This window comes from Panthera onca, chromosome C1, assembly GCF_046562875.1.
Source record: "Panthera onca isolate mPanOnc1 chromosome C1, mPanOnc1 haplotype 2, whole genome shotgun sequence".
Lineage (NCBI taxonomy): Eukaryota > Metazoa > Chordata > Mammalia > Carnivora > Felidae > Panthera > Panthera onca.
In genome coordinates this window covers 213,780,117-213,803,377 of record NC_138346.1, presented here as the reverse complement: position 1 = coordinate 213,803,377, position 23,261 = coordinate 213,780,117, and the positions used below count along the sequence as shown (strand labels likewise).

Below are 23,261 nucleotides of genomic sequence, written 5' to 3'. Positions count from 1 at the left end.
AGATGGGGGCTGGGGGCGTGGGGGACGTGGGTGCAGGAGTAGAAAGACGCCTCTCCAACACCCCCCGACTCTGCTCTGCAATCTGAGGCGGCGGGCTCCCGGGGTCCGTAAGCCACTCGTTTCCTGGGCAGTGCCCGGCCTGCTCACCTGGGTCAAAGGTGGCAGAGGGCTTGAGGGCAGCCGCGGCCAGCCTGGCCATCATGGGTGAGATGAGACCCTTGCTCGCCGAGATCCTCTCCATGATGGAGGCGGGGGGCACCGGGACAGAGGTGGCGGCGGCCGGGGCAGAGTCACCGGCTCCCGAGGCGGCCAGGGCGGGTGTGTCGGCTGCCGCCGAGGCCACTGCCCCGGACGACATGGCGCCCAGGAGGCCGGGGGCACCCACGGGCAAGGAGGCGCTGCCCCGGCTCGGAAGGATAGGGAAGTAGGGGGCGGCGGTGGGCAGGCCTGAGTTGGAGAGGGCCAGCGCCAGCGGGATGGAAGCGGGCAGGCCCTGGGACAGCAGCCCGGAGATCTTGCTGTTGGGCGGCTTGGCGGCACCGGGCGTGGCCTCGGCGGCGGCGGCGGCGGCAGCGGCCAGGGAGGCGGAGGACTGCTGGCTGGTCGGGGAGGCGCTCAGGCTGGAGTTCTTGCTGCTCAAGGCCGAGAAGTCGACCAGGTCGTCGTTGCTCGACTCCTCGTGCTCCGTGTCCTTGGCGCCCAGCAGCGAGGACGGCAGACCCAGCGCGCCCGAGGAGCGGACGTGCCTGCGCTCGTGCTTGCGCTTGTGCGAGGTCATCTGGCTGGTGGACGTGAAGGTGAAGCCGCAGCCGGCGCGGATGCAGTGGAAGTGGTTGGTGGCCTTGCTGTACACGCAGCCCTCGTACCTGCACTCCTCGTACTTGTAGAACTTCTTGAAGCCGTCCTTGGCATACGCGTCGTCCTTGATGTGGTAGCTCTTGTGCTTCTCGATGTCACACTTGTTCTTGAAGGTGAATGTGCAGCCGGGGCGCCTGGACGGGACACGGCAGGGGCTGTCGCAGGGCCTCGGGGAGGAGGGGGCGCCCGGAGGTGGTCCTGCCCGGCTCCCGCCTCGGCCCCGGGGGGGGGGCCCGGAGAACCCCCGGGCGGCCCCCCTACCCTTGTGCCTGTGGCCTCCGGGAGGCGGGACCCCGAGCCCCGCACGGGCCCACTTCCCCGCCTCCCCTCCCTCCCCCAGGCCAAGCAGCCTCCCTGGTGGGCTCCCCGTTCACCTGCAGTGGAAATGCGTGGTCTTCTGCCCGTAGAACTGGCAGTCGGCCGTGCCGCAGTCCTCGGTGGCTCGGAAGCGCTGGAAGCCATCGTTGATGAGCTGGGTGTTCTTCTTGTGGAAGTTCTCGTGGGTCATCACATCTGACGTGCTCGTATACACCTTGTTACAGCCCACCTGCAGGGGCAGAATGGCCGTCAGGGGGACCGAGGCCAGGCACCCCCGGGCCAAGGTCAGAGCCGCGGTTCTGCTGGCCACAGACCCCCCTGCTCAGGGGAGCTTCGGCCCCTGTAAACATCCAGCTGGGCTGTGGAGAGCCTGTGAAGACCCCCCCGGGCCCTGCAGGCCTGGGCTGCGCTGAGGGCTGGGTTGTCTGCACGGACTCCGGGCACCTCCCGGCACAGCCAGGTGTGGGAGTCCCGTTCCGCCGAGGGGCGTCTGGGGTCCTAACCCGTGGCTCTGTCTCGAAAGCCCCTGGCAGTGGGCAGGGCTGGGCCTGGGGGCCCGGCAGTCACCTTCGGCCCAGGGACTCGTTCAGTGGACACTTCCTGGCACAGGGCCCTCCCCACCCCACCCTAGCTGGGCCAAGGCAGGCAGCGTTGCCATATTGAGTAAAAACCCGTGGAATCTGAGCACTCTTGAAGGCTGGGCCGTGCCAGTGTCTGCACCATCTCAGGGCCCGGAGAGAGAGCCCCCCTCTCCTCCTGGCCCAGGTTGTTCCACGGAGCCCATAACAACCCCCTGACAAATGCCGGGGGAGGCGCAGCGGCTGCTATTTGCAACCCCGAGCCGCTCCCCCTGGACCTGACACCTTGAAAAAGCCCAGACTCGGCGTGGCATTAAAACAGAGAATTAAACAAAAACCTCCTCAGGAACCATTTGCAACGCTCCCCTTGGTGTTAAAGCCTGAGAAATGCTGGTCTGTATAAACAGCTCCCTGAATTTCACCCGCACCAAGTATGGCCATGGGGACGGCCCCGCCCTGGCCCTGCCAGACACCGCCCGGGCCCGCGCCCCCAGGACTCCCTGCGCTCTCCTGCTGCCCCCCGCAGCCAGCCCCCCCCGCCCCCGAGCCAGGCCCCGGGCCCTGGGTGGCCCTGCCCCTGGCACCTGCATGCAGTGGTAGTGGGTGCTCTTCCCGTTGAGGTGGCAGCCGTGGTAATAGACGCTGCAGTCGTCCAGCGGGCTGAAGCGCATGAAGCCGTGCTGCAGGGAGTTGTCGCGTTTCTTGTGCATGTTGTAGTGCCGGATCACATCCTGCTTGCTCGTGAACCTCTGCAGGAGAGCACGAGTTGGCGGGGGCCTGGGCCAGCCCCTCGCCCAGAGCACTGCCCCCCCCCCCCCGCCCACTTGGCTCTCCCTGGAAATAATCCTGCCTGGGGTCGAGGCAGCCGGGTGGCGCCCAGGCCAGCACAGGGGACCACAGACAGAGCAATCCCAAGTCCCAGAGCCACAGGGCCTTCTGTGACCTCCCGCCGGGCTCCCAGCGCTCACGCCCAGGAGCAGAGGAGACGAATCTGGCCAGGCCCTTAAGGCAGCGGCTCTGACAGGGGACAGCTCATTTTGCCCGGTGTCACCTATGGGCTGTGCCGCCAGCTTGGGCTCCCTGATGAGCAAGAGGGGACAGCCCTGGGCACACTGGCTGCGATTCGCTCTTGTTCACCTGCTCTGCATTTATCACAGGTGGCTTTGACCGTAAGTGACGATCTCTCTGCCCCTCAGCGTTATCATCTACTAGACGGGGCAGGAGGACACCGAGAAGAGTCAGACAAGGTGCCGAGGCCCTGGGGTGCGGGTGGGGGGGGGGGGTGGGGCTCCCAGGGAAGGGAGCTTGAATGATCATCCCAGGGAAGCAGGTGGCTCCAGACCCTATCAAATGCCTGTTGGGCTAGTAGTTTTCTGGGTTCTCTGTCTGCGTGAGTTAAGCTCAGGCGGCCTCGGCAGAACTGAACACCCCCGTCCCACTGCCGAGAGGCTCCCCCACCGATGGGCCAGCCCGCAGGGGCGGGGCTGGTGCCCACAAGGCCCTACCTGGTAGTTGCACTCCGGGTCAAGGCAGTGGTAGTGCTCACGGTACTGGTAGGCGCAGTGGATATGGCCACAGTGCTGACTGCCGGAGAACCTGCAGAGAGGAAGGGTGGGCTCAGCCCTCTCTGGGCATCAGCCCCAGGGAGGACTCTTCCCTCCCTTCCCAGGGAGGACTCTGCTGCCAGAGCAGCAGAGAAAATATGTGCCCATACCCTGGGGAAGCGCTGCTGGGGTTCAGGGGCCCTGAGCCCTTTGTAGGGGTATGGGGGGCAGAGGTGGTCTGTGGGGGTGAAGTGGCAGAGGCCAGGGTGAGTGATCAGGCCTGTTGGGAATCCTAGGACCACTGAACTGCAGACCTGTCCTGCCTGCCTCGGGAATGAGGACGCAGTGAGGCACACAGGCCTGGCACCAAGGTGGGGAGGAAGAAGCTGGGGCGGGCCAGACGGCAGAGCAGAGACAGGGAGGAGGCCTGGGATGGGATGGGATGAGGCGGTGAGGGCAGGAGCCCCCAGGGTGACTGCCTTTCCTGCAGGTGCCGCCCGCCGGCCCCGCACCCAGAGTGAAGCCAGGTGCTGGAGACACTGGCTGGGCCAGCCCAGGGCCCCGCTGCTGAGAGGTGTTAAAGCCTCTCTCTGTCCTGGGCTTTCCTGACACTTGAAACGGCCCAGGGTTATGAATTTTTAAAGCACAGCATCTGTTCGGCTTCCTGCGGCAGGGAGTGAGCTCTCCAGCCAAGTCCGCAGTCGGGAGCCCCATGCTGCCTGGCCACTGCCCGCCTCTCAGAAACCCCGACCTTCTCCAGGCCCCAGTGCCACTGGGCTGTGGTTCTCAAGCTCGGCGATGGCTACCCTTGGGAGGCGGCTCTGGGGAGAGCCTGCTAGGACAACTGGGGAGGAGGCTGGCCTCAGACTGTGGGACATGCGTGCGCGCGCGCACACACACACACACACACACACACACACACACACAGAGACAGAGAGAGACAGAGGGAGAGACCCCTTTGTAAAGGGAGAACCACTTGCAAATAAATATTTAAGCTGAAGCTGCCAAAAAGGCCATCTGCTAAGGCACTAATAATAATGATAATAATAATAATAAAGAGATTGGAACAAAGCTGAAAAGACAGAGAGGGACAGGAAGAACCTAGAAGATCAGCAGAAAGACACAGGCTGGGGCACAGCTCGCCCCTTGGGCTGCCCCATCGGGTGTTGGCAGCAAGGGGCCGGATTTGGGGGCCTCCATCGAGGCGAAGGTTCTTTACCCACCCACCGTGTGGCCTTAAAAGTGTAAGAGGGCAGGTCTGCGGTCAGGAGGTGAGGGTCAAGGCCCGGCCCAGGGAGCACACGGAGGCCACGTCAGAGAGGATAATTGCGCACACCTCCTCTCATCCCCAGCGGCTCCACGTTGGCCTGAATCCCACCCCAGACTCTGTATGAGCCGTGGCGGGAGCTCAGTGCTCACCTGTGGCCAGGCCCCGCCATCAGGCCCCTTTGGGCACCCTGGCCCCGCCTAGGGTACAAGCTGCTTCAGGGCGTGTGGCCCAGGTCACATCAAGGGGCAGGGGCTGAGATGGGACGCAGTCCCTCCGGGGAATTTGAGGGCATGGGCGAATAGAGGTAGGGAAGCAGTAGGCACTCGGGCACTAGCGGTCAGATGGGCCTGTGGTCCCAGGGTCCCCAGGCATTCCTGGCCCCATCCCACCACCTCTCCAGGGCAGTCTCCTCCCCAGGGGCCTACCTGGCAATATATTTCTGGTAAATGTTTACATCTTCGGTGACAGCTGGTTTATCTGTGGGCAATCCGTTCCTGGCGAGAGACACACAGGGCACAGCCGATTAGCCGACAGGGGTAACTTCACACCCCAGAAGTGTCTAGGGGGCAGCTCCCTGTCCTGGGGCCCTGGCCCTTCCCTCTCTTGCTCTGTTGTGCTCTGAGGCCCTCAAGGTGGGACTGGAAAGCCCTTTGGCGGAACCTGGGCACAGGTTCAATTAGCCCAACTCTGGCAAGGGCCGGGCCATCCCAAGCTGGCACGGGCCTAGGTAGGAAGCCTTGGAAGCTGGGGCCTGGCCCCCGTTGACTCTCCCCGAGTCAGCAGGATGCTGGGAAGACCACTGGGGAAGGAGCAAGAGAAGGTGGGGTCATTTGATCAGAAAAGCCCCCCTCCCAGGCCAGCGGGCAGCTCCCTAGATCTGCTCCAGGTTTTTGGCTCTGCCTCAAGGGGGAAGGGAGTGTGGGAACCTCACACAATTGATCCACAGATAATCTGACCGTTGCCTGGGGGTTAGCGATGAGTGTGCCCCCAGACTCCTGCCTTCTCTTGCTGCCTTCCCCACGGCCCAGGCCCTGAACCTGGGAGCCACGGTGACCGGCTTGGAGCCCAGAGCCCTAACCCCAGACTAAGGCTTTCCCAGCCAACCCCAAGGCTGCATTTGAGGCACAGAAAGCCTGTCACTGGCAAATGGGGGTTACAGCAGTCCCTGGTACGTGTGTTAGCAGATGAGCACATGCACGGGAATACCTGACGTGTGACGCGCGTGTGCACACTGCAAGATGTGTCGCGTGCTGGGCATGGGTGGTTACGCAGGCCGTGTGTGTGTGTGTGTGTGTGTCTACACGTGTGTGCACACGCAGGCATGCGCATGTGCAGGAGCATGTGAGAGCCAGTGCGTGTATTAAGCTGGCCGCACGGTGGATGTGTACAAGTACGAGTGGATGCGTCCACGAGCATGGGCTTCAGGGACAGAGAAGTGGCTACTCTAGTCCCGAGTTCAGGATGGGCGCCCTTACTTGACAGTGGAGACGGTCCCCGTGGTGATGGAGTCTGTTTTGGAGAAGGTCGACTTCAGGTACTCGGGAGTGTTGAAGGGCAGGGAGGCAGACGGCTCGGGCCCTGGCCCAGGGGCGCTGGGAGCACTGGGCACGCTGGGGAGGGGTGCAGGAGCCAGGCTGGGGGTGGGCGGAACCTTGGCGGGGCCCGGCTTCTGGATGGCCCGGACGTCGTACTTGGAGGGGCGCCCCACCTTGCCCGTCTTGAAGGCAATGGCCCCGCCCATGTCGGGGCTGCCCTCCCCGGGTTTGAAGAGGTGCAGGTACTTGACGTTCTCCAGGTCGTACTTGGATGGCTTCTTGTAGGTGCTCCCATTCTGGGGCCGCAGGTTCTCGCCCGTCTTCAGTTTCTGGATGAAGAAGTCGTACTTGGAGGTGCGGGCCACCAGGCCCTGCATGGGAACGCTGCTGTGTGAGGGCAGGGGCAGGATGGTGGCCTTGGTCTCCAGGTGCGCCGTGCTGCTGGGCAGCCGCAGGCCAGGCAGGGGCCCCACCACGTCCTTGCCCGCCCGCTCCTCGGCCTTGGTGCCGTGGGCCGGCCAGGAGAGCTGCTCGCCGGCCTTGAGCTTGCGGATGTACTCCTCGTATTTGGAGAAGCGCGCCCGCTTGCTGAGGGCATCCTCGGAGGCGGGCAGCATGGAGGAGGTGGCCACCTCGGGGGTGGAGCCTGCGTGCAGCTTCTCGAAGCTGATCTTCCTGGCCAGCTCGTCCCTCGTGTTCTGGTCATCGTAGCCAAACATGCCGAGGAACTCGGTCATAGTGGAAGCCGCGTAGTCCCGGAGTGAGGAGGCCTCTCCTGCAGCAGTGGGGAGAGGCCGGTCACCTCTGGGAGGGAGCAGGGTAGCCAAGGGACGGGGGGCACCCCCTCCCCGTGAGCCCCCACCCACAGAGGGAGGAGGCTGGCATGGGGAGGGGGCGGAGCACGACATGATCTATGGACATTTGGCTCACTTGTTAGGTTTTACGACTCTTAAATTAATTTGTTTAAAAAAAAAGTAATTAATACCGGGGTAAAATAAAACGAGTTCATCAATGCCAGGAAAATCAATTTCCTAAATGTTCTGGCCGATGGCTTTTCAGTACATTAAACAAAGTTTCATAAATGTCTCCTCTCTCTCGCCTTGGCCTAATATGAAAGAGAAGTCACTTTACTGGAAGTAAGGCCAGATCCCAACCTGCCTCCCAAGGGTGGGGTGACACGGGGGCTGGGGACAGGTAAGGATGTGGGCCGGCAGCTGGGCAGTCAGGAGGGACCCCAGGGGCTGAGGGTTGGGGGTGGGCCTGGCTGAGCCTGTCTGGAGGACTCTCCCTGACCCCCACAAGCAGACACACAGGCCCTCATCCCTGGGACATAGAGGGCTTACCCCAGGCCTCACCAGGAGCTGGCCCCCCGGCTCCACCGGCCCCCCACATACTGAGGGTCCCAGACCACAAGGCTGAGGGGGCAGGGGCCTTGCCAAAGCATTTGTTCAGACTCACTCGAGGCCCCTTGCCCCAGTCAAGAATTATGACGTGAGGAGTCCTACGAACCTCCCCGTCATCCTCGTGCCCGCTCATAAAGGTGGCCACCCTGAGGAGAGTCTGCCTGGGAGGCTGGCCCTACTGGCCCCAGGCAGGGGACCGAGGACAGCCTGTGTACAGGCTCTACCTGTGTTCACTCCGGGGCACACAGAGATCCCGGAGCGGCCTCCCCACAGGGACGTGAGCAAACACGCACACACACACACATACACGCACATCCCCTAGCTACCTTCCCAACCCCACAAACACACACACATGGACACGAACCACCCAAACCCCACACCCATCTGCCCAGGATGAGCCTCAGGATGGCGGAGGCAAGATGATCCCATTCTGCCTGGGGTTCTTCTCTGGAGCCCCACGTCCTTGCACACACGACCTTTGCCACAGCAGATGTGTGACCCCCCAGCACACACAGGCTTACTCATTCTCGTGCAGAACACTCACGAAACACCTACTATGGGCTCTGGCCTGGATCAGGGGTGGGCGCACATAGGAGGGTGAGACCCACATGGGCCCCAGGGACACACATGTTTTCTCCATTCCTGTCTGAGCCCGCAAAGTCGGGCACGTTCACTCAGAGCAGCAGGGCCCCAGGCTGGGAGTCCTAACAGCACAGCCAGGGGGAAGGCATGGCTGAAGAAGGGGTGGGAGGCCCAGGACCCCAGCAGGGTGGCAGATGAGGGTCACCTCCCAACCCTCATCGCAACCTATCGGGTCGGTGTAGGAAGAGGACAGTCACAGGTGGCACCTGGTACCCCAGGTGGGCAGAGTGACCCCGGGAGCCAACAGATGGCTGTTCCCTGGGACGGGGTGGCCGGTGGGCCACTGTCCTGACCTCAAGCTACATGGGGTTGGGGGCCCAGCCTGGGAGGAGGGGGCTCTGGCTGCTAGATTCAGTGGCTCAGGGACCAGGGAAAGGGGCTAAAAATAGCAGGAGGCAGCTGAGCCCTCACTATATATGGCAGAGAGACAGAAGGCTTTGAAGGGCAGGCAGCTTAGAGGAGGGAGGGGGCTGGGTGGGGGTCTGAGGCAGCCCAGAGGCCTGCATTCCTGAGCCCCCCGGCCCAGAGAAGGTGGTCTGAGCCTGGCGGTGGCTAGGGCTCCAGCTGGTTTCCTCTGGTGCCCAGGGCTGAGCAGGCTGCCCCAGGTGTCAGACGGGGCGATGCCCAGGTCACGAGGCCACTGGCAGTCCCGGTCCTGCCTCCTACTGTCCCAGCTCTCCATTTGGGGTGAGAGAAGGCAGGGGTCAGGGCAGGGCTGGGCCTGGGGGGGGGGTGGGGCGGGCCCCTGATGGGACAGCGGCCCTTGTCCCCGTCCCTCCCTCTCCTCTGGCTCAGCACAATCACCTTGTGTCTGGGAACGGCAAGGGCTTTTCCTATCAGAGGAAACTGAAGGTCACACTTTTCCTCATTGATCTTGCAATGTTTGTTAATTACTCTGTCACTGATGTGGCGAAGGATAATTAAACAGCTCTGTTTATATCTTATATGCATAATTATGTGGCTGCGCAGGGCTCCCCGCGCAGGGAGGAGATGCGCCCCTCGCTGCAGGGGGAAGGGGATAGGGGAGCAGGCAGGGGAGGCTCGGGGCACCGGGCACAGCCCTGAGAAGGAGGCTAGGAGCTGGAGAAAAGGCCCCACACCCGGGGTTCCATCCTAGCCACGGTGACCCCCTTCCACCCAAAACTGCAGGCCCTCCCTCCCTGGAGTGTGAGAAGCTCGGGGCTGCTGTGAGTCATAAGGACAAGGAGACAGCAGAAAAGCCAGGCCTCAGCCACCTCGTGGGAAAGAGGTCAGCCAGAGGAGCGCGTCCGGGGCAGGTGGCTGTAACGGGATCTGCGGGCCGGGCTGAGCCATCCTGAGGCCCTGTGCCTCGCCCCTGAGAGGTCCTGCCTAGCAGAGCCGGGGTCCCTGGGAAGGAGAAGGATTCCGGGAAGGGGCAGGGGAGGAAGCTGCCAGAACAGGTCTATCCTGGAGCTCTGCTCCTGTGGCTCTAGGGCTGACCCCGCAGGCTCCTGTGATGCAGGGGTGGAGACACAGTCCCACGGTCTGTCGTGGGTCCCACGTCCGCACAGCCATCCCTCACCTCCTCAGGCCCCCCATGCTCACAGCCGCCCCCAGCCCGGCTCACACCTGGAGCGCTTCCCTCCCGCCCTGAGCAAGTCTTCCCTGTTCGCGCCAGTACCTCGGCCCCAGGCCTCGTGGGGCTGGATGAGGTGCCGGGACACGGAGCACGAGTGGGGGAAGCGGGCACGCTCTGCGGACCCCCCTACTCCTTCCCTGCTGCCCGCCCCGCCACGGGCTATGCCATCTGTCCGTGCGGCTGTCTGTCCAGGGCTTCAGGCACCTACCCGAAGCCTGCTTGGTACTGGGGCCGCTGTCGTCCTTGGAGGCCGCCCCGTCAGACTCCTTCTCCTCCGCGACGCCGCCGCCATCCCTGGGGGGTTCTTCGCCGTGGTCCTCCTCGTCGCTGCAGCCCTGGGGCTGCACCATGTAGACGCCCTCGGGCGGCAGCTCCAGGCCCTCGCGGCCGATCCGCCCCAGGCTGGGCGCGGGCGCGGGCTCCTCGCTGTACTCGCCGTTGACCCACTTCTCGATCACCGCCCGCCTCTTGTCTTCCTCGCTGCGGACGCCCCGGGCCACGCCGGCCTCTCGGTCCCGTGGCCGCAGCGGGCTGCCCTCGGGCTGAGGGCCCGCCTCTGCCCCCTTCTCCACCACCACCTGGCGGCTCAGCTTGGCGCAGATGGCGTTGAGCTTCAGGCCGCCTTTGCGCTTGGCCGCCATCGCGGGCTTGCCTGCGGGCGGGTCGGTGCACCGGGTGCCTTCAGCTGCGGGGGTGGAGGGAGAGGTCAGAGGGTGCGGCCACCACCTTGGCGGCCAACCCCCCCCCCCCCCCACTAGGCCCTAGGTTTTCCGGATCCCACCTTCCTCACACTGCCCCTGGCTGGGGGCAGCGGTGGGGGGGGGAGGATGTCTGCGCCCCTCACCAGACTGTGAGCTCCAGTGGCCTGCTCGCCCAGCGCTCCATCCCTAGAGCCTGGCACCGAGGCCGGCGTGCACTGGGTGGTTCAGGACGGTTTGGAAATGAACATATGAACGAACGAATGAATGAACGACTCCTCAAACACGAGGGGCAGGCTTCTCAGCACCTGGTTCCCGGAAGCGTTCCCTACACTTGCTTGGCCCTAAATTCCTCTTCTGAGAGGCGGGCACTCAAGGCGGGCGCTCAAGGCGGGCACACACGGAGCCCCGCCGTGGCCTGCCCCGTGGGGAGGAGACCACCCAGAGCCAGGGACCGGCCCGAGCCAGCCTCTTGCCCTACTGTCCCGGCCACTAGTGGCTGGGACCCTTCCCCCTCTGTCTCGTCCCTGGCAACCCCCCTGCCAGACTTGGTCCCTGGACCCCACCTGACTCCTACTTCTGCTCACTGGAGAGCCGTGGCATCTCTTCCCATTCTCCCGGCCGCCGAGGGCCCTCTGAAGGCCTCCGCTTTCCCTCACTCCCCTCTTTTGTCTTCTCTGGCCATTTCCTTTCCTCAAGCCTCAATCAGGGCCACTCAAGGGCAGAACTGCTCACAGTGTTTCCAAGAACCGCTCATCCTTGTCCGAGGATCCCACTCTGCCCTCTCTGCCACAGCCACAGCTCCTTCCCTCGGAGGCCTGGCTGACTCCAGAAAGCCCACTTCCCAGCCCCGAGAAGCCACAGCTGGAACAGGCTGGGCTTTCTCAGATCCCCAACGGAAGGCCCAGAAGCTGCAGTTGCTGTTCCTGAACGACACGGCAGCCCGACAGAAACTCCTTTAACGCGGCTGCCGGGGTCTCGCCACCTCCCTCACAGCTGCTGAGCGGGGGCGCCCAGGGGTCCAGGGTCGGGAGCACACGGCGGGTCCACTCACCACACAGCCTGGGACCTGCCACCAAGGCCAAGGGTGGACACACATACACATTTTGTGTATATGTCTGCCTGTCCTCCACCTTTCCATCTGTCCGTTTAGTTGGCTCCTATCGTGTGCCAGACCCTGCGGTGTGCATGGCAGACGGCCTCAGCCGATTTGAGCACAGGGGGCCCCGCGGGAGCCTCTCAGTGGCAGGGCTCCCTCGTGTGTCCCCCAGCAGAGGAATGGGTGTGTCTGAGTCTCCACCCACATTGGTCAAAAGGCCAAGTGAGGGCAGGGGCTCGGCTTCCAGGGCCATGGGCAGAAGGGGCTTCCCTGGAATAGACCAACACCCTGCGGACCCCCACACACGAAAGCCCACCAACAGGCATGCTCACACAGGACGGCCACCCCTGCCTGCCTGGGGACCCTGTCTTGCAAGGAGACTCGGCTCGTACAGACAGGTGGTCTGCCCAGCGGCCCCAGACCTGCCTCGAAACCAGCTGCCAGTGTGTATGGCCTCACCTGGCCCAGGGACCCACCGGCCCCAGCCCAGTCCAGCCAGCCGACTGCCCCAGAAGGGTCTGCTTGGCTCACACCAGTCGGCCCAGTCTTGGGGCCCTGGCTCTGCCGGGCCCCACCCCTGCCCAGGCCATGGGCCTACTCTGCCCAAGTTCATCCGCATCTCCAAGTCTGTGCCGCCCACACCCAGGTCTCCAAGTGCTGATGTGGGTTCTCCAAAGTTCAATGATGGTTCCCCTAGTCACAGCATCCCACCCAACCTCTGGGCCAGCTGCCAGGCTGCACGACACCAAGCTTGCTCCAGCAGACCTACAGGGAGCAGGCCTCACCTGGCCCCCTTGGTCCCCTGCCCTGGTGGGGACGGGAAGGGGAGAGTGGGGGAGCCTGCTCTATTTTTACCAGGAGGTAAGCAGCCAAGTGTGTAAGGGAGACAGCAAATGGATCTATAAATATTTATCCCAAGGAAGAGGGAAGCAGAAACTCCCAGGGCTGCACTTGCTGCTGGTGACACCCCCTCCCTGGGCTCCCACCCATCCTGGAGCCTTGAGGCACTTGGGCCCACCCAGGCCAGCCCACCCCCTCCTTCTCTCCGGCGTGTGCCTGGCTCGGTCCCTCCTGGGCCCCCACCAGCTGTGATGCAGCTGTGCACCCAGGGCCCACCCCCCGCCCACAGGCCCCTCTGCTCCGCCTACACCCCCCACACCTGCCCTCCAGCTGCCGCTCTGCCCCAGCCCACCTGCCTTCCAGATGTTGCCCTCCCTCTGACTCTACTGCCGGTCCCAGGAGTAGAGGTGGAGAAGGCGTGTGGGCCTGGGGTGCAGGGCAGGAGGCAGAGGCTAGGGCAGCGGGTGGGGAGTATGAAGGAGCCAAGGTCCGAGCTGCTCGCCCATCCGCCTTCCGGCCCACTCCGTGGGGTCCTCCTCCCCTCCCCCTCCATCAGGGCGCTGGGACATACAGACTACCCCCCTCGTGGTCTGACCCCAGGCTCCTGTCCATGTAAACATTCCCCCGACTTTCTTCCCTAAAATATAAACGCCGTGGCCGGGCCTCAATGGGAGGAAGCCATCCGTCCCCGGCCCTGTCACTGCCCCTTTCATCTCCTTCCCGCCACCAGCCTGCCCGCTGCTCTATTTACACTGGACACTTCCTCTGGGAACAATACTGCCCAGGAGGCAGGCTTGGGCCAGGGGGTGGGAAGGCGAGGGGAGTCCTGCACCGCTTACCCAGGGCCGGGCTCCAGAAAGGAGGCAAGGGGCGGGGCAGCGGAGGTGAGCCCCAGTCAGGCTGGGGGAAACAGGGGAAACTGGGGAACGGAGTGACGGGTACCCGCACGTGGGCAGCCGGCCCAAGGGCTCTCCTAGCTTCTAGTCTCTGGCCCCGGTGCCTCCGCATCAGTGGGGTGAGCCCCAGGAGGTGGCACAGCATGAGGGCATAGCCTGGCTCTCCCGCTTGTTGGTGAAAGGGCCCCAGGCAGGCTCCCGCCCTGGGAAAGGGCCACAGGACTGTAAGGCGAGAGGGTTCTGGCAAGCAAGGACCTGGAAGAAGGCAGCTGAGCCCTGAGAGGGACAAGCAAGCAGGTGTGGTGCACCTCTAGGCACAAGATCCCAAGACCAGGAAACTTCACTGGGGCCAGAAGAAAGAGGGGACACCAGAGAGGCTGGGGGGCTGGGCTGGGCTGGGGGCAGGCTGTCCACTCAGCAACAAACGACCCCTTCCCAGGTCTTCCGACCTCCTCTCCCAGGGCTCCAAACTCAACCAGCCCCCTGCAAGCAGTTCTCCTGTGTAAGCTGAACAGATCCTGCTCAGGGTGGAGGAAAGGAGGGGCAAAAACCAGACCATGCACATCTCCAGGTACGGTCTCCTGATGCCTCGTGATGACCCCGTGAAGCAGGCACTGTCATCATCCCATTTGACAGAAGAGGCAACTGATCCTGGAGCCGTGAGGACACCCAGAGCCCAGGCTCACAAGGGGCCCGGGCTCTGCCAGGAGCTGGGCAGCCACCGTGTCCCCAGTTAAGGCTTCTGGGTGGGCTCTAGGAAGTCCCAGGCCTCTCTTCCCATCTCCTCCTCACTCCCTCTCCTGGTTCCCATAACACGGAGCCCCCTAAAGTGTTAACTGCGATGGGTAAAATGGTGCAGCAGATTGCTACAATAAATAATTTACTGATATTTATAAATATTCAAATCAGCCAGCTTCAGAAATCAAATGAAGGGAGGGCCTCGGGAGAAGGGCCCGTTATGGCAGGAACCTCATCACTCCCTCCAAAGGCTGGGGAAGGCCAGGGCTCCTGCCAGTTATGGGGGAGACAGGGGGGCTCCTACCACCGCACCTGGGCCCCGTCCCTGATCTCTGGGGATGAAGGGGTCGGGGGTGGCTGGAATGGCTCCACCTCCTTGCCAGGTTGAGGCCAGACCCTCCCCTGCCCCGGGCAGCCTGTGTCAAGGGGTCGAGAGGCTCCAGTGCCCAGCGCCCACTGCCTGGGGCTCGAAGTTGCTTGTTCTGCCCTGGGTGGGGGGGCAGTCCCTGGGGGCCTGGCAGGCCTGGCAGCAGCCCCCCCCCCCCCCCCCACTTGTGAGTAATGTGTTTCGGGGCCGGGCGGCCTGTCAGCTACCAGGCTCCGGGTGCTTTATGGGCTCTGCCTGGTGGCTCTGAACTCCCTGGTAGGAAATAAAGTTCTCCCTGTGCGTCCCTTCTAAACATTTCACTCAGTGGAAACGGTGTTTAAGAAAAATGAGGACATATTTCTTCCTAAGGATGCAGTGTCCCCTTTGGGCAGCCTAATGCCCGCTGTATATCAGGAGGTGGGGAGGCAGGGGCCAGGCACCGGTCCCCTGGGGTAGGGATGCTCCGGGGCCCCCCTGCCTGCTGCCAGGCAGCTCAGGGGCCACAGACACTGCCAGGCCACTGGTGGCCGCCCTGTGGCACGGCCCAGAGTGACAGGGCGGCTGGCACCCTCTGAACACCTCCCCTGTACCGGAGACCGTGCTGAACACTTCCTGATGTCAACTTCAGTGACACCCCCCCCCCCCCAACATCTCCATGAGGCTGTTGACCTGTCCCCATTTCCAGATGAGGAAGCAGAGAGAGCCTGGTGAGATTGGTAACTGCCCACGGTCACTCAGTGTCAGTGCTGGAATCGGAATCCCATGGGGCTCGGACGCCCAAGGCCACGGTCTAACACCCCACACGCCCCCCTCCCCGCTCCCCAGCCTCCCAATTGGGGTGGTGGCAATGTCGGAGCTTCCACCGTGCCATCCCTAAGAACTTGAACTTGACAGGCCCCAGTTTTCAAGTGATGCATCTATGTTCATTCAAGACACCCTCTGAGCTCCTTCTACAGGCCAGGCCCTGGGCTCAATCCTGAGGACAGCATGAGAGCAAGACAGACTGTCCTGGCTCCTGCCACCACGGGCAGCTCAATTTAGACAAGGGGACAGATGTTCAAGTCACCATAAGCGTAATCACTGTGGTGAAAAGTCCAGGTGCCACAGGAACAGCGAGTCTGGGAAGCAAGGAAGGGTCCCTAGAGACACGTGCTCCCCCCAAGCTCCCCGACCATCCTTCCCATCTCTCTCCTCACCTGCCCCACCAGCCAATTTCTGTGTTAACTCCCCTATCTCCTCCAGCTGTGACCCCCTACCCCAGCCAAGACCTGTCCCATAGGAAAGGGTGTCCTTCTCTCTTGGGCCTGAGCCCTCCCCTCCCAGCTCAGAACAGAAGGGCCGCCCAGCTTGCATAGGTAGGAGAGTGGTCACTGCTCCCCGGGACTCTCAGCCAGGCCCCCTGGTCCCCAACAGCTCTAAGACGGGAAGTGGGGGGGCCAGGCTGCTGGGCCCTACTTGCCCCCCTTTGTTTATTTATTTATTATGATTTTTTAGTCCAGTTAAAAGGTTTACTATCCAGACGCGTCTAAGTGGCCTCACTTAGCGTAAGTAACTCTATAAATCAGGGGAACTGTTAACATCCACCGCACAGGCTGGCTATCAATCTCCCCCAGGTCACAGCCAAACAGGAAGGGGAGAAAAAAAGAGTTACCACCCAGGGGAGATTTAAAACACACACATACGGCACACACACAGACCGTGCACGCGCGCGCACACTCGGGCGTCTCCGTGTTTGTACAATCATATTATAATTCACACGTGCACATGCAGAACGGCCCGGAAACTGGCAACGCCGAGTGTGGTCACGGTAACACAGCACCAGCAGGGTTCCCGCGGCCGAAAGGGAGTCGGAGCCTGAGGGAGGGGAGCCTCCAAAGGGCCCCCAGGGCCGGGCTCTCGTGCCTGAGCTGCCCTGGCCAGCCAAGTGGCTCTCGAGGGCTGTGGAGCGTCTCTGCTTGGTCCCCTCCCCTCTCTGTGGCCCCTGCCACTGCAAACCCAAAGGACCGAGCTTTCCCCTTTTGTGTGCCCAAGGTGAGCCCTCGGCAGGGAGGTGGAGCCAGAGGAAAGAGGCAGGGAGGCTGTGGGCTGCAGGCCCCCACAGCGGGGCATGCTGCGGTCCCTAGGTATTCACCAGCCGTGCCCGAGGCCGGGCACACCCCAGACGCAACACGCGGCTCAAGAAGGGTAGCCCCGTCCAAAGGAGCGGCCGGCTGCCTCGGAGGGTGCTGAGGCTAGCTGGGCGTCCAGAGCCGCTCTTCCGCAGGAACACCCCACCTTCTGACCGGAGTACGTGCGGCCGGGCGCACAGAGCTCGGACACAGGCTCCCACCCCATCCCCAGAGAGGGCCCCAGGCCTGGAAGGACCCACCAGCTGGGCCACACCAGGCACCCGAGTGGGACAGGCCTCCCCTGGCACCCTCTGTGGATCCCCAAGACAAGGCAAGGCAGCCCCAGGGTGGAAGGCCTGCCCGGGGCCCACCTCTCCCACCTCGCCCCGGAGGCCTCCTGGCTCACCCGCCCGCCTGCCCGCCGCATCTCCCGTGAACTCTATTTCTCTTTCCTCTCTGAAAACAACTGAGCTGTAAATACTGTTTAACCTTCTCCCCCCCTCCCCCCCACCCCCTCCCCTCCGCACTATAAAAACACAAATATGCCATAACTCAGCCGGCCCGGCCGCCCAGCCTCCAACATGCCCCGCGCCCGGGCCTCTCAGGAAGGTCATTACAAACGACTTTCCGATTCACTGCTCCTGAAATAATTTTGTGTATTAAAACCTGAATCTGCACTTTCTGGGGCCGAAAGCCTCGCTTAATTATGGCGGGTGTCCTTGGGACGGACAGTGATCCTTCACTCGCCAGCCCGCTCCAGCCCTCCGCCCGCCAGCCCGCCCCCCTCCCTGGGCCCAATCTGTTTTCAAAGTGTGTCTGTCCTTTATTAAATTGTTTTCTTTTCCACATTATCAGTTGCCATGGAGACCTCATCTCTCGGATTATTTGAATTTCATTATATCTATTGATTTGGGAGCATTTCATCTTTTTTATTGTTTTTCTGTCAATTTTCAAAACGAATAACCATCTAATTTGCGTCAGTGCTGATTATGTTTGTCCCTCAATAGAGGTCGGCAGCTGCGCTGGGGAAACAAATCAATGAAAAACCATCATAAAACTCCCCACTCCAGTCTCCGGGATGTGTGGGTGACATTCCACGCCTGTGAGAAACACACTCATCAGCTCCAAGTTCGGCTACGGAGGCAGCGGCACCGCTCCACGTCCGCCTCCTCTGGCCTTAATATTTAATTTCGCGATTTGGGGCATTATTAGTGGTGTTTTTATTAGTGCGTGTGCATGTGAGTGTTTGGTGGTGGGCCGGCTGTTCCGTTAATTTGTGGGTGAGGCTGGGAAACCCCAGAGGAGGGCAGGGCGGAGGGTGCTAGGGGTGCGGTGGGAAGTGGAAGAAGCGGGTGGGGGGGGGGGAGAGCCCCGAGGATGGGGGCCCGGGAGGGGGGGACCCTGGGACCAGGAGGACCGCGATGAGGGGCTGGAAAAGGGGGGTCGCAGAAGGGGGACCAAGCGAAGAGGAGGAAAAGAGGGAATTCAAATTGCTTACTTTGTTGGTTTTTTTTAAATAATTTATGCAATTTTAAGCATTTATGTATAAATTTTTTAATAAGCCACCCTGGAGCAGGATGGCCATTAACATCCCAACGTCCTTCTGTCCAATGGGCTGGCGGAGAGGATCAATTTCTGAGAGTACTTTCCCTTTTTTATGACATGATAAAATGCTTTTAAAGCAACTTACACAAATATGGAAATTTTTTTTTTCTTTTTTTCCCTGTCCCCTCTCCCTTCCCCTAACAGCCTTCTCATCCACCAGGGAAGGGTGTGCGGGCACGCGCGCGCACGCACACACACACTTGTGCTCCTGCTCCCTCTCCTGCTGGGGAGGGGGGCTGCGGGGGGCTGGCAGGGAGACAGCCCCAGTTCTAACTGGAACTGGCCGCCTGTCCTTCTAACAAGGGCATAAACTTTCATTACCCATGCACGCAGTCAAAGACAATTTAGGGAAACGCGCTGCTCGGAAAAGGAAAACCTCAGCGATTCGTGACCCACGCCGCCGCCATCTGGGGGGCTCTCGCCTCCAGCGCTCAGGGGAGCCCGGGCCCTGAACCTCTGGCCCTGCCCGCAGGAGGTCAGGGGGAGGGGCCCTTGTGGGGGGCGGGCAGCCCTCCAAGGGAGGGGAGAGAGCAGAGGGAGCCAAGGCTCTCCGCCTTGGCTAGCTGAGAGCACCCGGGCAGGCCAGGGGACAGTCCCCCTTGTCGTGCTCTCTCCCCACACTGCTTCTCTAGCCCCACTAGGCATGGGCCCTGGAGGGCAAGCACAGGGCTCATGCCTTTCTGCCACCCAGTGCGGGCACAGAGCAGAAGCTCAGCTCTGATGGACAGATGGAGGGATGGAGTGAAGACAGTGTAGGAAACCTGGCCCAGATACCCTCAGGCCCAGGTGCTGGAGAAAGGCCCCCTGTCCAGGTGTCACCTGCTCCGGAAGCCGGTCTGGGGCAGGAGTGCCTCTGGGTATAGGGGATGGGGGGCACTGGAGTGAGAGGGGGCGGCCTGGCTACCATCACCCCTACCCTGGGCCCAAGCCCCAACTCCCCAAGACGGAGCCAGGCCTTGTGAAGAAGAGGCCAAGTGGCCTATGTATGCCCAGACTTGGGGACAACTGTACTTCTAAGTTCTCTTCACCTTGCAGCCCCTCTCATCCTGATGCGGGGGGGGGGGGGGGGGGAGGGTAGGGACCGAGGGGTGAGCCCTGCCCAAGGGATACCCTGCGGGGCCGCGCCTGGCCCTCCATACCATGCTCGGGCAACCAGGACTTTGGCAGTTTCCAAATCACACAAGTCGACATCAGAAACTTGGCCCCCCAATTTTAAGAAAGTTAGGTCTCTGCCCTGGGCCTCAGTGTCCTCATCTGAAACAGGGCTTCCAGGATGGCATCGAGTGACATGTCTGGCATGCGGAGCCTGCCCTTCTACTGGATGGTGACCGCGGGCAGGGTCCTGCCTTGGGAGGTGGAAAGGCTGCTTCCTCCCTGGCCCGGGGCTGGCATGGGCAGGGCAGAAAGCCCAGCCTTCCCGAGACCTGGGAACTCTGGGTTGTCCTGCTTCCCTCCCCCCCCCCCCCCCCCCCAAAGAGCCCAGCTCTCTCCTTGGGCCCTCGGCCGTCTGGGCTGCTGAGGGCCCGATACCCTCCTGCCCTCAAGTCTCAGAGCATCTCTTGGGAGACTTCCCTCCCTCTGGGTGAGCCTGACCCCCCCGGCAGCCCAGGAAGGGCTCCTCCGCATCCTTGGTGGCAGCAGCCAGGGAGCACGCCCGCCACGGTCAGGCCGCCCCAGCCCTCAGTGGGGACCCAAGGGGAGCCCACCCTCTTCCTCTTCTGGGTTCAGATCTCCCCCCCACCCCCCGAACTGTCATTAAAATAACAAGTTTCTGTTACAATCTAAACATTCCCACATCGCATAAAGGGTTATATTACACCCGAGTCACTCCCGGGCCCGTGTTTGCACAGAAAAGCTCACGGCAGGTCCCCCCTCCTGACGAAGTGACTTATTAAAGTTTAAACAGTAATTAACAGAACAATAAAAATAAAGGGATGTTTGGGGAGTCATAGCGCACACAGGGTTTTCGGCAGTGCCAGCAGATTTTCAGTGCCCTGTGCTGGCAGCAAAATGTGACTGTGGAGCCAGGGGGGACGGAGGACGGGCCCGGGACGGGGCCGGGACAGGGCCAGGGAGGCTTCGGGCCTAACGGGTAAGGAAGCGAAGGCAGACCGGAGGGAGGGGAAGAGGGGCCCAGGGGGCTTATTCGGGTCTGTGCGGGGCCACCAGCCCCACCGGGATCCGGAGAGGCTGGGTGGGGGGTGGTTCCCTATGAGCAGGAGAGAAGGCCTGATGCTGGCAGGAAACCGCCCAGCCGGTGCTGAGGCTTCGCTAGGCCAGAGCCCAGCTTGGCCTCAGGCACTTCCGGGAGCCCAGTGCCTCGGTCACATTCAGCCAACTCCGGCGTGGACCTGGCTGGGGGAGCGGCGTGGGCATCGCCAGACCCTGCCGTTAATGATTCCTGGGGCTGGACCCCAGCCACTCGGGCTTCTCTCCCAGTTGGGCAGGTACCTCTCCCTGCTCCTGTGGCCGGGGGAGCCACACACCCCTGAGAACTCTCCTGAAGCTACTGGCCACTACTAAGCAGGAGTAAGGCCTCTGGGAAAAGAACTTCCTCTCTGCCCTCTGGGAAGGGGAGATGAGCTGGCCCAACTCATGCTGGGCCCCACCTGAAGGGAGGAAGCAGGGGGCTACCTAGGTCAGCGTGGGCCCCCACTGGTTGGAGTCCTCCCTCACAAAGGGCCTCAGGCATCTGGGCCTGGAGGGCTGGTCCAAGGCCAGGCCAGGCATCTTTCACCCTCTCTGGTTCTCCCCGTACAAGCTCCACCTAGAGGCTCAGACACCCAGCTGTAGGGGATGGCAGACAGCAGGGGAGAAGCCCTGGGAAGAGGGGAGCCTCCACCCTGATGCGGCCAGCATGTTCTGCTTTCTCCTAAAGCCTTGGGGGCCAGACGAGGAAGCGTTGGTGGGAACCCTTGGAAGCCACAATGCACGTGTGTTATCGCATACCAGCCAGGTGATGGTCACCAGGTACTGCTGGGCTGGCCTTGGACTTACCAGCCCCCAAATGCCCTTGCTTCTTCCCTCTCCCGGACTCCCTGGCTGGGCTGTCCTGGGCCCTGGCTGGGCTGTCCCAGGCTCCCTCCAGAGAGGCTCCCTCTCTCTCTCTGACCTGACGATCTCAAGCCCTTGGCCAGCCTTGCTGCCCCCGCCTGCCCATTGCCTGTGCCTGTCCCTCAAGGAGAAGCCACTACATAGGATTCATTCCCAAAAGTGGTTTTGGGTACAGCATCCCCAGTGCACGTTCTTCCCACTAGGTCAGAGCAAAGGGCCGACGTGGGGACACCATGAGGACCGTAAGAGCACTCTTCAGCCTGCTCTCGGCCTTCTCCACCTCCCTGTGCCTCGCGCGGTGCACCAACCTGCCCAGGCCTGCCTGGGGATCCACCTGGGTGCCTGCCCCCGCAGCCTGGACCAGCATCAAGCCCAGAAAGCAGCCCCCCGCCCAGGGAGAGCAGCCCCGCTGGGTCCCTGGCACGGGCTCCCAGGCTGGTTCCTCCACATCACAGCTGCAGGGGCTGACGTGAGCAGCTGCGAGCCACACGTGGAGGTGAGGTGCTGGGCCGGGGCCAGACACTCCCTCCAGCCCTGTGTCTCCTGGGATCTGGTTCCTGGGCAGCTGGCAGGCATGAAGGGCAGGGAGTCTGGCTCTGGCTGGCCCCCGTTGTGCCTAGCCATGCCCCTGCCTCTCACCAAGTTCCTGCAGGCACAGCCAGGAGAGTGCTGGGCCCAAGTGACCTCAGTGCCGCCTGGGCTCTGGGCGCGGAGAACTTTGCCCTGAAGACGTGGAGAAGAGCCAGCAGCTCTCCTCCCCCTCTTTCCTGGGCAGAGTTCTTTGGGGCTCCACCTCCTTGCCCCAAGATGAGTGACTCATGGCTACAGGAGAGTGGAGGGTCAGGCAGAGGGAGCTCAAGAAGGGGGGGGGGGGGCAGGTGACGCTTCCCACCCACCCCCCCAGCTGCTCTGCTCAGGAGCCAGCCTGGAAGGAAGCCAGGGGCTTAACCCCCCTTGCTGCTGGAGGAGGCCCCCTGAGGCACCCAGCGCCAAAGCTGGGGCGGGAGAAGGGAGACACGCTCTGGGTTAGGATAAGGACTGGTGGAAGGAGGGCAGGTAGAGGGCTTTTAACAGGTGCATTCTAACATGGGCAAACCACGAGCAGTCTGTTCATCCTAATCTGCCCTGTTTCTAGAACCCTCCACCTTCCCCCCTGTCCCAGGGGCATGGTGAGGAGCTCTGGCTGCATAAGGAGCTCGGGAGGGTGGGAGCTATCAGAGCACAGACTGTCCTAGATTTGCACAGAACTTTAGAACTGGAAGGGAAGTGGGGCCCAAGAGGTTGAGAGGCTGGTCAGAAGCCCCGTTCACTAACTTGTCAGGACCAGACAAATCCAGAGCCCCAACTCCCCATCCCGGCCCTCTCATGGCCAGCAGATCAAACTGCTACGCATCTGTGCTTTAAAGGGGGGAACTTTCTACATGCCAGGGGGATGCTCCAGGGCCCAATGGCCCCAAACACCACAAGGGTTCCCTGCTGGAAAAGCTTCAACCCCACACCGGCCCCCCTGGGCAAGGACCCCAAGTGGCTCTGAACCAGCACCTCCAGGGTGCAGGGCCTGGAATTCAGGCTCTCCGCTCTCTAAGGGAAGCAAAAGTAGAGTCTGGCTCTCTGTGGCCTGGCTCGCCCACTGGAAAGGGGCAGAACATGTGGGTGGGTGACCAGGTGAGGGAGAGCATGCCTGGGTGCGTGGGGGTGGGGGGCGGGGAGAGCAGGTGTATTGGAGGGAGGGGGCCTTCCTCTTGCAGAGAACTTAGGAGTTGTGCTGTGAAGGGGAAGCAGAGGGATTAGAGGACGGGCCTGGGAGAGAGGAACCTCCAGGAGAGAGGGTGGGGACGGCAGCAGGTGGCAGAGAGGTGCCACGGCCGACACTGCCACCCCTACCCCCACCCCATAGCCGGCCCATCTCCACAATCCCCTTGCTAAGGCCGCCAACGACACGAGGGGCCTAATTTAGGAGTATTTTTAAAACTGTGGCCCTGGTGGAGGGGTTTAGCAGTTGTCAGCCATCTGGAGTAAGGAATTACCGTCACCTCCCTGATCCTATAGCCCTAAACCCAAAGCTGGTTACAGCTCGAGGGGGAGGCAGCAGGTGGGCGGGGTGGGGG

The 23,261-nt window shown here is 62.4% G+C and overlaps 1 protein-coding gene across 3 annotated transcripts in view; it reads right to left on the bottom strand.

The window, feature by feature from the left end:
- CASZ1 (castor zinc finger 1) overlaps positions 1–23,261 on the bottom strand; it is a 146,653-nt gene that overhangs the window by 14,283 nt on the left and 109,109 nt on the right. For all 3 annotated transcript variants that reach the window (XM_060622326.3, XM_060622325.3, XM_078452439.2), the window contains 7 exons: positions 9,957–10,433; positions 6,044–6,878; positions 4,994–5,062; positions 3,260–3,350; positions 2,339–2,503; positions 1,233–1,405; positions 148–992 (listed from right to left, as the gene is read on the bottom strand). In XM_060622326.3, coding sequence (XP_060478309.3) covers positions 148–992; positions 1,233–1,405; positions 2,339–2,503; positions 3,260–3,350; positions 4,994–5,062; positions 6,044–6,878; positions 9,957–10,433 — 2,655 coding nt within the window. The remainder of the gene's footprint in view (positions 1–147; positions 993–1,232; positions 1,406–2,338; positions 2,504–3,259; positions 3,351–4,993; positions 5,063–6,043; positions 6,879–9,956; positions 10,434–23,261) is intronic.